The sequence below is a fragment of the Taurulus bubalis genome (genome assembly GCF_910589615.1).
Source record: "Taurulus bubalis genome assembly, chromosome: 6".
NCBI classification, from domain to species: Eukaryota; Metazoa; Chordata; class Actinopteri; order Perciformes; family Cottidae; genus Taurulus; species Taurulus bubalis.
The window spans coordinates 14,666,264-14,680,253 of NC_136594.1; the positions used below are offsets into that span (position 1 = coordinate 14,666,264).

At 38.3% G+C, this 13,990-nt stretch overlaps 1 protein-coding gene across 1 annotated transcript; it reads left to right on the forward strand.

Moving 5' to 3' along the window:
* Positions 1-4,402: 4,402 nt before the first annotated feature.
* On the forward strand, positions 4,403-13,544 carry LOC306737433 (multidrug and toxin extrusion protein 1-like; the record flags this gene model as incomplete). Its single annotated transcript, XM_079219167.1, has 16 exons — positions 4,403-4,459; positions 5,483-5,584; positions 5,719-5,787; positions 5,997-6,145; positions 7,425-7,467; positions 7,613-7,657; positions 7,748-7,845; positions 8,532-8,629; positions 9,182-9,363; positions 10,059-10,167; positions 10,872-10,947; positions 12,172-12,241; positions 12,337-12,469; positions 12,587-12,681; positions 13,178-13,241; positions 13,324-13,544. The coding sequence occupies exons 2-16, from the start codon at positions 5,498-5,500 to the stop codon at positions 13,542-13,544; spliced, it is 1,539 nt and encodes a 512-aa protein (XP_079075293.1). The 5' UTR covers positions 4,403-4,459; positions 5,483-5,497.
* Between the last annotated feature and the right edge of the window lie 446 nt (positions 13,545-13,990).

The window sequence follows — 13,990 nt, forward strand, 5'->3', positions numbered from 1 at the left end:
CATGCCTTTTGTCTGACTGACTGACCATGTTAAGATAAGAAACACTGCAGTTTACTGATGCTTATATATCTTTACATTCTCCAGGCGGCCAGTGAGGACTTCTTTGAATGTTACTGTTTACAAAACCAAAAAACTAGAGTGAGATATTATTTGCTCAAATCCCACAAATCAAGCCCGCAACTGTGCTGGCCATTTTATAAACCTAGTAGCAGAATGCTGATGTATGCGCATTATGTGACTTTATGAAACAACAGTTTGGATGAGGTACATCCCTTTGCACATTTCATTTGTTCTCATTTTGTACACATATTCAGTATGGTTTATGGACATGTGATGCATTTGCTATCTTTTCTCTTGTTTATTTGTCAACACTCTTTCTCCACCTCCAGTGGAAACACTGAACCCTCCAGTGCATGGTGATGTGGCCGTCAACCACCAGTGTTTTCCAAATAATTATCTTTCTATTGTTTTCTCTTTAGTAGTAACATTTCCATTGAAAACAGTAATCTCCAGAATCATATTGGAGACTTGGTGATGATGCCCAATATATATATTTATGGTATGTTACATTGTTTTTGGGAATTTTAAGAATCTTTAAGTTTTAAGCAAATTGCAAGCTTTTCAAGATCATAAAAATGTGCACGCCTCTGAGCTTTGGGGACAGTCAGGAACGACTTAGACTACGACAATGTCCCTTACACTAAGTGCATTATTATTACAGATTTCCCAGTATGACCACAACAAGTGGTAAACCAGTGACTGAACACAGGTGCAGATAGCCTGAGTACGTAGCACAGGCTATCTATCTGTATGTGCTTTTCCATCTTTTGATCAACCTATTGAGGGAGAGGGTCAGAGAACATCTGTCAAACTGACCCAATCATTGGTTGACAGCCTATCATTAGAGTGTCTTGAACTCAACACATTTGCCACCGAATCATTTACAACACTGAGTTACGTGAAGCTTATTATTGTGGATAAACTGACATATTACAGCATTTTCACTTGGAATGTTTCTTAAAATAAAAAAAGGATTGAACACACTGGACCTGCATGTTCACTGGGGAAATTAAAGTTATCGGAAGTAATTTCACCACTGCAGTGCTGGGAACACAATCTATTGCAAACAGTGTTTCTATATACAGTATATATTTATAATGGCAATTGAAACTGTATTGTTAACTTGTCCTGTTTTGTTCCCTGGGGTTGCAAAATAATATAATTTTTCTATTTTATTCCCAATTTTCCGCAGTGAAGCATTTCATTACTTTTACTATGATCTCCATGAGAAAATTGCCCCAAACAAATGATGAAAAACTTTTTTTTAAATAATCTGTGCTCACAAAGCATGCTGTAATAAACCATAAAATGCATTGTTGTTTCATCAGGGATTTTATCTGTGAATGACTGAATGATGACATCTGCCCTTGCTTTGTAATGCTCAACTCCCACCATTAAAAACAATGTCAAGATTTTCTTTTTATGATTCCTTTATTGCTCACCCATTTGTACCCTCTAATTACGAGGACAGGTTTGTTTACAAATGTTGAAAAATAGCTTTAAAGGCTGAATTATAACATTGAACACTCCTCTAGGAGCCATGTGTTTAACAGCAGGCACTGCTGCATGTGAGGGCTCCGTGTTGATGCAGAAACAAAGACAACTAGAGTCCTTTCTGGGCCTTTATGCATATTCAGGTATGTATACATGTTTAGATCAAATAAGATAAAACATAGATACATTTAGGTAGATTGTCAAGAGACCCTTTCCCAAAAACAATAATGTGTAGCAGTAGTATTCTTATTACTTGTCAGCTCTGCCCATCCTACAGTAGTTATATCAGCCCGATCCAATTGATTGTTTCATGTAAAGAACATTTGTAAGAGGAATGAAACAGTGTGTTTAGTGATTGGCTGCTACGCATTTTTTCTAATTTAAGATTGATAAAAAATTCACCTCAATGTCAGATATATTTATTTTGGATGAAATGTATAGAAATTGCGGATAATGAAGTTTGTAAACTCTTTGATCGTCAGAGAACCATACTAGCATGTATATTTTTAAAAGAAGAGCTCTGTGTCTTTAGGTGGGGTGGTTGTCCAATAAATATACTTTAGGTCAACTTTAAGGTCCCCTGTTTCTTGGAGTAATTTTTCATTTTTAATGTGGACTATAACAAACAGTATATTCTGATTATATGACAACTTGTGTTTCAACTATTATTTCATAACAAGCATTTTTTTTTAATTATCATTATTAACACAGAGTTTTATGAACACATTTCCCCTTTGATGGTCTTCATGATCAGTATCATCAGCTGTGGTCACCTGGGGGAAACTGAACTAGGAGTTTCTTGAGCAGTCGCAGTGAGTAGAAATGCTTTGAAGCCCCATCTGTGTTCATGCTGACGTCACAGCCTACTTGATGTTATTGACTTCTACAGTATAAGCTTACCTTTGAATTTTCATCGTTGATTAATAATGTTTTTGTCAATTGCAGGTGGTAAATGTCACTGGTATTTCCATTGGCGCTGGTTTGTCATCCACCAGAGAAACCCTCATATCTGTGTTGTGTTGTCCTTTCCCCTGAAAAAAAAGCAGCTCAACAATGAGCTTTTGTAGCATGTTTGTTTTCTTGGCCTGCTCATACCTTTGCTTAGTAGCGTGATCGGTGTTGTTCAACCCCACTTATTTATCTCCCTGTTTCATGCAGACGTATGGGAGCGGTAACTTGAAGCGTGTGGGTGTGATTCTCCAGAGGGGGATTCTGAGTCTTCTGCTGGGCCGTACTCACCAACACTGGTCAATCCACAGGTCACAGGTCAACCCCAATGTGTTTTTGTAGCAGAGTGGAGGGGAGGATGGAGTCTGTGATTGCATCGCTGACTCTGAACTTGTTGGCCTCTGCTATTTACTGATGGCTTAATGTGTTACATATCCATGATATAAAGTCTTTTGAATAAATACATTGCTTGTCTGCATGTGAAGATCTGTATGCTCACTCTGCCGGTGAGTTTGGTGAACATTGTTTTCTCTCCTAGTGCGTAAATAATTGGTGAAATCAATAAAGGCTTATATCTGCATTTATATTACCATACTATTGTAATATAGAGTTTGAGGAAACTCAAAAAGGGAATGTCTGTTTTGTTTAAGCTTATGAATGAAATACCCTACAGATCAAGTTATTTTAGCACAGTACTGTTTAAAGCCTTTAAATTCAATATTGACACAGTGATTTGTAAAAATGTCCACAAATGCCAAATCAAATTAACAATGTTTTTAATGTTGGTCTTCTGTCTTCAGGCAGCTTTTATGTACCAGCTGCAAAGGCATCATCTTCAAAATCATATGAGGTCTCTTGACACAATGCTACTGATGTGACATTTTAATAATGGTCAAGTGGAAGTATTTCATAAACAAAGCCTAGAAAAAGTTGTTTGACAAAGCCAATGTCGTCACTTCAAAATTAAAAAAACAGAGCTGTAAAGAGAACACTGCAGCATTCACATGCCAAAGAGAAGCACAGTTTGTTTCCGTACCTTCCTTGTTTGTCATGTTGGGTTCAACAACAGTGTGAAGTGGTTATTTTTCTCTCTATCATGAGTGTAGAAAATTAACTTGCATGTGCAAGATGCGAGACCGACACTGACGTGCCACACAGGAAAGCACTAAACATGTTACGTATTATAACTTGCATGTTCTAACATCTGAAAGTCTGTTAGTTGGGTTATGCAACTCGGTCTTTACATGTGACGGAACAGACTCCATATGCTGTAAACAGAATGCAAATCTGACTATTTACATTGTATACGTTATACTTCTACTTCTTCTACATTCTGGAGGCAAATATTTTACTGTTTACTCCACAACATGTATTTGATGACTTTAGTTAACAAAGTATAAATCAACTAATATGTTCTTATAGATTAAGAGACCCAACACAGCAGTATATTATGTCATTCAAATTAGCTCCACCTTTACCAGCTGCTACTTTGAAGTGATGTGCATGTTAATCCTTCACTAGTTATAATCCAATAAATCAATACATATGATTCTGAAATAGGCAATTTTGTTGAGAGTACTTTTACTACTCCAAGTATATTTAGATGCTAATACTTTTGTGTTGACGCCCCCCCCCCCCCCAAAAAAAAAGCAGCTGCAGGAGGTGGCTGACAAGAGGACCTGTCCGTGACGTTCTCACCGCGCGTCACGTTGTCCGTCACTGTTCAAGGGAACTCAGCAGGAGCAGAAATTAGCCCGACCTGTCTGTTCAGAACACCGCAGTCATGGACGCTTCTAGTAAAACACCAGTTGAATATTCCGAGGGCGGGAAGGAAGCTCTGAAAGCAGAGGATGCGGCTCGCTCCGTCCAGGGCTCATGTCTGGAGAAAGCTCGTGGCTTTATTCCGCCAGAATACCGACACGAGCTGCTTCAACTGGTCAAACTGGCGGGACCAGTGGTAAGAAGACGAGGCTCAGTCCACTCCGTGTGTGTGGTGCCTGAGCTAAACCTCAAATGAAACTTTTGAATTAATTTACATTTTGTTTGAATGTCTTCACGTTTCTTACACTTTCTGTGCGTTGTGCAAGCATTAGTAATTCGTTTGTTGTAATTTAAGGAATACAGTTGTGCTTTTGCTTTACAGAGATGGGGACTCTCCTGAGACTTGAGGGATTAGTGAGCATTTTAGGGTTTGAGAGGCTAGATTAGGATCTGTTATTACAATAGATCATTAACTGTTATGAATTGCAGACCCAGTGTTATACAATACGGTTGTACTCTGTCATTGAAAAAGTTATGTTAATGGTTATTATTGCATACACACAATAGTAGGAATTATTTCCTGTAACCCTGACTAACTTTATTTTAGGGGCAAAATGTGGGGATTTACTTTCAAGGAAAGTTTTCAAAGTTTGTTTTTCATCTTGCATTGTATCAGCTTGTTTAAAGTGATCGCATACCAAACAACTAATTAATGCTGATAATGTTTTCTAATAGAAAATGCAAGATGATAAATGCCTTAAATATATGCAGTGTTCTAAAAAAAACATGATATTGCATTAATTGCAACTACAAGACACTTGACTTTGACTAAATTACTTCTCAATACTGATCTCAATAAACCCAGGCCCCTCCTTGAGGAGGGGGACTTTACGATCCTTCAATTCCAGTTTGTATTGTGGCTTTAGTGCCTTCTGGCTCCTTGAGGGTCGGGGTCCATGAACCCTTTCCCTCAGATTGAAGGTTAAAGATTTAACATGAACGTCATCATTGTCTAAATACTTAAGGACTGCACTGTTAGTACACCTTGTACTGTATGTTTATTTATGTATTCATAGGCATATGATTCACTCACTTGTCTTCATGCTTGTGTTTCAATGTGCAGGGATGTATTGGAGTTGCTTGTATTTTTAGTTTGTCCAAGATCATTCCATTGTTGAATAAAATGATGAAGAGTATTGTGTTTCTTTTTGTGCTTCAGGTCATTTCCCAGTTGATGGTCTTCATGATCAGTTTAGTCAGCACTGTGTTCTGTGGTCACCTGGGGAAAACTGAACTTGCAGGAGTATCGTTATCGATAGCGGTGAGGAGACTTTCTGGAGTGCGAACTGTCTGGACTGGTATTCCAGCCTTACAGTACTGGCGTCTCAATTATCATTTAATAGATGTGTTTTTTCCCTGAGTTATGTTTTTTTAAGGTTTTGTTTTGTTTTGCAGGTTGTTAATGTCACTGGTATTTCCATTGGAACTGGTTTGTCGTTAACTTGTGATACCCTCATATCTCAGGTAGTGTCCTCAGCAGATGTTGTTCATTCACTTAATTTATCTGACCTAGACAAACACAACTGCTACTGCTGGGTTCCCAGGTTGTCCTGGGGTCCAACAATGAGCTTTTGTATCATGTTTGTTTTCTTTGACCCATACACCCTTGGTCATTGGTGTGATTTGGTGTCTAACTCTGCTTATTTAAGTATCCCTCTCCCTGTTCCATGCAGACGTATGGGAGCGGTAACTTGAAGCGTGTGGGTGTGATTCTCCAGAGGGGGATTCTGATTCTGCTGCTGGCCTGTTTCCCCTGTTGGGCCGTCCTCATCAACACTGAGCCTCTCCTACTCGCTGTCAAACAGAGCCCAGAGGTTGCCAGGTGAGCCATTGTTCAATCCCCTAAGAAATATACACCTTCAGCATCTTTCCCTTTAGTGACTACTGTACATGTTGCAGTGTTTCCAGGTGTCCTGAAAAACCTGGAAAACAGCTGCTCAATTGTCCTGTTCTGCAAAACTCATGAAAAAGTCAAATGTCCTTTTCCTTCATTCACATATTTTCCAATCTATCAGAGTTTCCAAAAAGGATAACATTGCAATCTGAAAAGGCCAAGTTATGTTCAGGATCATATTAACGTTCAAATGTTAGTTTATGGATGAGAGTATTTTGTTTATGTTGTGGAAATGCTGTGAGGTTGAAATGCATGCAGGTTGGATGACATTACAACCGAACGTGTCTGAAACTCTGAACAAAGTTCCATTATCATTCAAATATAAATATTAGTGCTGATTGGTACCTAAGAACTGATTTCATAGATAAGTTATAGGCAGAGACCGCCTGTCATTTAAATCAGACATGCATGGCACCATCCATGTCTGTTATACATTTGAGATCATCATCATGAAAACATCACGGAAAATGGTCTCTACAAAATGAATGGGAAGCCTGATGTGGCCTTAGCTAGACTTCCAATCGTGTAGCAGGCTGTGCCACAATACATCTAGTGAACCCTCAACACCATTCTCTAGACCAGACCTATAAATAACGTCTAATCAGTAGGGCTGACTAGTAGCGATTGAGTTTTCACTGGTGGAAATTATATTTCGAGATAGTCAAAAACAACATACACCTTGGGTATCTCATTTAGTGACACTGCTGGACATGTGGCCTTATGGAGACTGGCAAACAGTTAGATATTAAGAAGTGGAATGAATGCCACAACTTAACACTGTTAAAGCTGTATTGAGCAAAACATGTTGGCCACTTGGGGGCAGCAGAAAAAAGCTATCAGCACAACGCTGTAAGTATAGTTATAGTGGCAACCTATTGCTTATTTACACATCCCTCAGACACAGAGCAACTATAGCTTTCATTTAATCTCACCGTCTGATAAGATTAAGGTCCAATATTCATCTATAACCAGAGATAAAAAGAGATCTCATCTATGTTCAACAGCTAGTCTATAATTATGTTCAGCTTTTAATGAAAGAGAAATGTATTGTTTTTTGTCTCGTAAGACTTTTATAGTTAGATTAATGATTAACAATTTAGATCCAGACCCAACATTGTCACCAGAGGATGAATCCCAAAGAATCATATTTCAGTCATATGTTTCAACCTCACAATGACATTTATGTTTGTTATCTTCCTTCATTAAGTGTCGCCCAGCTGTATGTGATGATCTTCATGCCTGCCCTGCCGGTGAGTTTAGTGCATTCTAAACTCTGTGTATTAGGATAATAAAACAAAACATATAGAGGTTTTCGCTCAATTATTTCTCTCAAACTCAAATTTGCCAACAGTATACCAAAGTGATACTGCTCAAATGTTCTATTTCCTTTTTCAGGCTGCTTTTATGTACCAGCTGCAAGGGAGGTATCTTCAAAATCAGGTGCAACAATGCAAATCTACTAATGTTAAAGTTCATGGCTGGATCAAAGTTATTCAAAATTATATTAATTCCTGGTGTTATGGTTTACAGGGAATTATATGGCCTCAGGTTGTGACTGGAGCGATTGCAAATATCCTCAACGCAATCATCAACTACGTTTTCCTCTACCGTCTGGAGTTGGGCGTTGCGTGAGTTTTCCAACACATTATTTTGTAAAAGAGCTGAACACTCAATTGTGTCATTAGAAACACTCAGATGTGTATTCACTTATGCATGCTTGTATTGATTGACATGTCACATAAGTAAGTTGCATTAAATATGCTACAGTATATACACTCGGGTTGGATGGTTAATCAAATGTAATTTTCAATTAAGATAATCAAGATAAAACATTTATTGTACCATATTCCGTTTTGCAGATTTGCTCTCTTTTTGAGTTACTTACTGGAATATATTGAATACAGTTGAATATATACTAGGTTGTAGCAGTGAACTGCAACATAGTTAATTTTATTTATTATGACTTCTTACTGATCATGTTTTCAGGTTGTCTGTCCGTCCGTACCATTCTGATGTTTTTCATTAATATGTCAAACAGCTGTCCAAGTCAACATTTAATATTATTTGTCAGTTTCACTAATGTAGTGTTTATTACCAGATTGTTGTATTTTGTGACATTGTACAGAGACATCCATTCATCTTGTCACTTGTTGCGTTATTATTCAGTAACATGTTTTATTTTAATCTGAATGAGCTTCTGCACACATACTGGATATCACGTTTAGTTTCATAACCATGAACAGCTGTCAGAAAAATGTGAATATGATTTTCATTTCTTCTTTGGTCTTAATCTTCTGTTTCTTTCTTCTTTAAGTGGTTCTGCTGCAGCCAATGCTATTTCACAGTATTTGCTGGCTGTGGTCTTATTCGTTTACATCAGCTGCAGGGGTCTGCATAGGGCCACATGGGGAGGTCAGTGGTAATTTAAATTGATCTTGTTTCTTATGGGTTTGACTGCATTAAATATCTTATTCTATCTAGTAATTTCATTATCTTTCATCATTCAAGCCTCTGGTCTTTTGTAACTTCTTAATTATTGTGAACTTTCCAGTAATTAATGTTTGACAAGATTAGTTACACTCTATAACTGTGTATTGTAAGTGGGCAAGAGAGGTTACAGGGATGACGCAGCTGGCCCAAGTTAGAATGTACTTAAGACTGGCAATAATTATAAGTAGTGCAGTCATTCTGACATAAAAATGATTTACAAATCGAGTGAATCCTTTCAACTGGGCTCTGTTTAGCTTTTAGCCCACTTTTCTTTTTTTTTCTAAAATACACTTGCAGTATTTGAATCATTTCAAATAAACTCATGCAGATATAATTTGTCTGTTGTCAGTCTATGTCCATCCTTTTCTGAATTGTGATTTTATCATAAACCACCCGCTCACAGGAGTTAGCTCTAACATGAAATAAGAAATGAAAAAATACGCTGCAGCTTAATGTCAGACATCCGACCCACAGGTTGGTCACTGGAATGTCTGCAGGAGTGGGGACCCTTCGTCCGACTGGCCATCCCCAGTATGCTCATGCTTTGTCTGGAGTGGTGGTTGTTTGAAATAGGAGGATTCCTGGCCGGAGTGATTAGTGAGGCTGAGCTGGGAGCTCAGTCCATAGCTTATGAGCTGACTGTTGTAGCTTACATGGTAAGTCTTCTAAATGTTTTGCCCATTAATTATGTCTTAATTGTAAAGGCTAACCCTCTGCTTGTGTGTTGGTTACTGCAGTAATAAAATTATAGTTAAAGGGATAGTTCTCATCTTTTGAAGGAAGGTTGTATATGGTCCTTATCCATAGTCAATGTATAGAGTAGATGGCAGTATATATCCAGTAGATGGCGGTATATATACAGTAGATGGCAGTATATATACAGCAGTATATATACAGTACATGGCAGTATATATACAGTAGATAGTTTGGAGAAGCCGACAGGAGTACCGGAACGGGAGCAAAGCAAAGTAGTAGCCAAACATATTTTAGTCACACAAAAAAGGCCCAGCTAAAAAAAATCTGTTTAATTTACGCTATATTAAGAATATGTTCAGCGCTTTAACTAACTTTTATGTTAATTCGGATCTACCAAAGTCACACAACAACAGAAACAATCAAGACAGCAGTAGGCCAGTTTTGTAATTGGAGTCTCGTGGCTTTGATGAGAGCAAAGATAACAGCGTCAGTGTCCCAATGTAAAGGGCTGAAAATAGTGTTCCTTGCTGGTATACTTGTCTCCTTAAAACACAGACTATGGGTGAGTACCTCATACAACCCCACTTCAGAAAATCCATGCTATCTCTTTTAGGAAAAGCAGCTTTAATACATTTTTGGTCATTACTTCCCATAGTTCCCATTAGGACTCTCTGCTGCTGCCAGTGTACGTGTTGGGAATGCTCTTGGTGCAGGAAACATAGAGCAGGCCAAGTTGTCTAGCAAAGTCCCCATCATTTGTGCAAGTAAGACCTAATGCCTACTGTGTAGTACATTTTGCCTGAATAACCTTTTCACTTGAGCGGTAGTTTAGTAGTTTAGGGGCCATTTGTATTAAGATTATTTAACACATTACACTCATTAACACAAAAGCCCTCTTCACACTACCAACATGACATCCAATAAATCAGCAACTGTATGCCAATCAATTGAAAATACAGTGTCATACATGTAATAATGATATTTATTATCTAAAAGCAATGCAGAGTAAAAACAAGATAAACTAAATACTTGATGGAGTGATCAAGCGGTCTACTGGGTCATTATGTTCCGAAAGATCTTTTTCTGAGCCTTATCGCCACTCCTACTGTTAATGTCAGCTCTCGTGAATACGTTGTGTTTGAAATGATGTTTGGTCTGAATGTTCATTTCAAAACGAGCATTGCCATGTAATTCACCGAATGGCCTGAGGGAGGAATTGAATTGAACTTTTTAGACCAATTACAAGAGATATGAGAGAAATCTGAAATTAAAATGAATGATTGAATCCAAAATGGGCTCAGTTTAAATGTATAGACTAACTAAACATTTGTAATTTGTAATTCTGGGCTATACAAAATAAACTAAAATAATTTAATTTAATTAATTTAAATATGTAAATTGTTCTAAAGACAGTTTTCGTTCAGTGGTCAATATATATTTATATATTTTTGTATTATTCCCAATGCAGTCATAATTGCCTGTTTTGTTGGAGTCAGCTTATGCTTGGCCAGAAATGTCGTTGGATACATCTTCACATTTGAGCTGTGAGTAAAATCTTTGACACATTATTCTTCACTTTCTTTCTTTCCCTGAGGAAGTGATTCAATTTGTTTACCCTAATTTAACAGTTTATGTGATATACCAGGCTTAGTTTCATATTGGTGTCCAGACTGTCATATAATAACTAAGAACACCATCTTCATGCTGGCTCACAAACACTACATTCCTTATTGGGGATGCCACATTAAACACTGCGAAGACATCTATTTTCAAAAGGTCTGCCGTAGACATCTTTGGCCCAGCTTTTTTTTATCATTTCAGTTTAGATAATCAAACCTAATCAGTCAGCTGGAGATGTTTGTATATTAAATTACAAAGTGGTTGATGTCAGGCCTGTGAAGGAACTCAGAGTGATTAGTCAGCATTATTGCGCGTTTGTGAACACTCAAAAGGAAGTCAGATTCTCTGAAACGAAACGTACTCTGACCCATTCAGGAGTTGGTGGGGGTATCAAGTCCGCTTTGCGGTTCGATTAACCTGAGCACTGTGAACACAACCTGTTTCTGGGTTCGCTGTGTCCTCGCCTGCGGGTTGCCATTAGGGATGCTCAGTCTGATATTCAGTTAAAATATGCAAACGCGATATCACCATTAATGCTTTCTCCTCGTCAATCCCTGATGAACTGGCAGGAGCTGCCAGCGGGCAGCATAGTCCAGCTTGGCTAAGTAAAGGAGCTAACTGCTGACAACATTGATGGAGGTTGCATTGAAAAATATTACTGGTATATTATTATCATGATGTGTTCAATTGCAATCTTGTAAAATTAAGTTTTCAGCGAGAGACTTGAATAAATACAGTTGTTTGAAAGCGATATTTTCACAATCATATTAAATTGATATTTTAGAGGGAGTGAATGAGAAAAAGCAGAGAATCTGCTGAACTATAAGACGCTTTTACAACGAACAAAACTGTTTTCTGTATGGAAACACCTGTGCCAACCATAGAAATGTAAATGAAGGGAAAGCATTGAGCAGCAGAGTTATGAAGGAACTATAGTGTGAACAGAAAGAGGCCAGAAACAGTCCTCTTTCAAATGAACTGACGATGTGAACCCAAATAGAATTGAGTCCTGTTTCTGTTGTTCCACTTTAAGAGGACTGAGTTTGGTTTGTTTAAAAAAGGACTCTAAATAACTAATCACTGCTCTCATATCCATGTCCTTGCCAAAACATGTAATGCCCATCAATAATTTCTATCTTCCTTTATAGAGACATTTTACAGAGAGTGGCTGATGTCATGATCATATTTGTCTTCATGCATCTTGCTGATGCTGTTGCGGTAAGAAACTATTTCATGCAAGTAATCAGGATTTCAGACCCAATATTGACCGGTACAGAATGTGACTTAACCAAATCTCTGTTTGACATGGACAGGGTGTGGCTGGAGGTGTTCTCAGAGGAACGGGGAAACAAATGATTGGTGCTGTGTGTAACCTGGTGGGACACTACTTGGTTGGTTTGCCTATCGGTGTGGCCCTAATGTTTCCAGCAAACATGGGCATTGTAGGTAAGACCAGACCAGTAATACAGTGTTCTGAAATGAGTGCTGCATGTAATCATACCTCCTGCTTGTCAAGAAGTGTTCTGGAAAGCCATTCAAACACTGCTATTACCCCTTTAAAAGGACTATGGATTGGGCTCACCACTGCTGTGTGGATGCAGTCAATTTTCTACATCACATTTGTCTGCAAACTCAATTGGAAGAAGGCAGCTAAAGAGGTGTGTGCCTACATCCGTTAACCAATCAAAATGAGACGTTTTGATTTGTCTTGAGATGTGTTTAAAGTGTAAAATACTACTTACCTGTATTGCTATTTATCAACCTAGATTGTTCTGATGTAAGTAGCCTAGTTTTGGAGATATCGTCCGTAGAGATGTCTGCCTCCCCTCAATGGAATGTGACTATAAGGCACTATTTTCTTTCAACCATAGTTCCTCCATGAAACTGTTTACATTAAGGTTTTAGGATTATCTTTAGTAACCAGGTCATAAGACATTACTGTTGAGTTTTCCAAATGACACCTCAAATCGAGTGCCATATAGTCCCATTATATTAGAGAGAAGGCAGACATCTCTACAGCTGATATCTCCAAAACTAGACAACTGACACCAAACAGTCTAGATGGATAAATAGCTCTATGTAATAGGAAAGGTACGTATTTTGATTCATGGGTGATCTGTCCCTTTACTAATTGTCTTGAATGTCTCGGATCAGGCTCTTGTGAGATCAGGAGTCCAGATCAAAGAAGAAAAAGAGATGGTCGTGATGGGAAATACAGGTAAACTACAATGCACACTCACTGAAACATCCTTGTGTGGCAATATTTTGTGTATACTATCGGTTCTCCCTCCAACCTCTAGACTTGACTCAGAACCCGGCTACTGCATCCAGCGCTGAGGAGGACAACACGTATCAGGAGGTGCATATTCCTGGCCAAGATATATCCACTACCACTACCGTGGGAAATATTCTGTCAATACCACAGCTGGTTTTACGACGTGGCCTCGCATTGTTGATCATGATCGTTCTTCTCGTCGCTGGAATCTTGGCAAACATCTTCCTCACCAGGCTGCTGACATGAGTCATCCGCTGACATGAAGGCAGTCAGACTGATGGCTGTCAGGATCGATGGCGTCATCGGCCATTAACAATAAATAAATCACCCTGTAGTGAAAAGGGTTAATGTTACTATTAATCCCATGGAGGATCAACCCCTGAATCTGCTGCTTTGAGCAGCATTTAGCCAACAACCCTCTCATATGTGACTGAGAGACAGAGAATTAAACAAGGCGATATGCATGGAATATCTAGCAAGCCAAAAATACCCAAATAGTTTTTGAAGAGTGAGCGGACCAAACCACTTCAAAACCAGTTTGTATAACAGTCTGGACAACAATATGAAACTATATCAATAGAGCACATAGTTGCTTAAAGTGGCAACATACATCTTTTCAACTTCTCCCCACTAGCGTTTCCAAGTCATACTAGCTAATTGATTCATTATACATTTAAAAAGTATATTAGAAA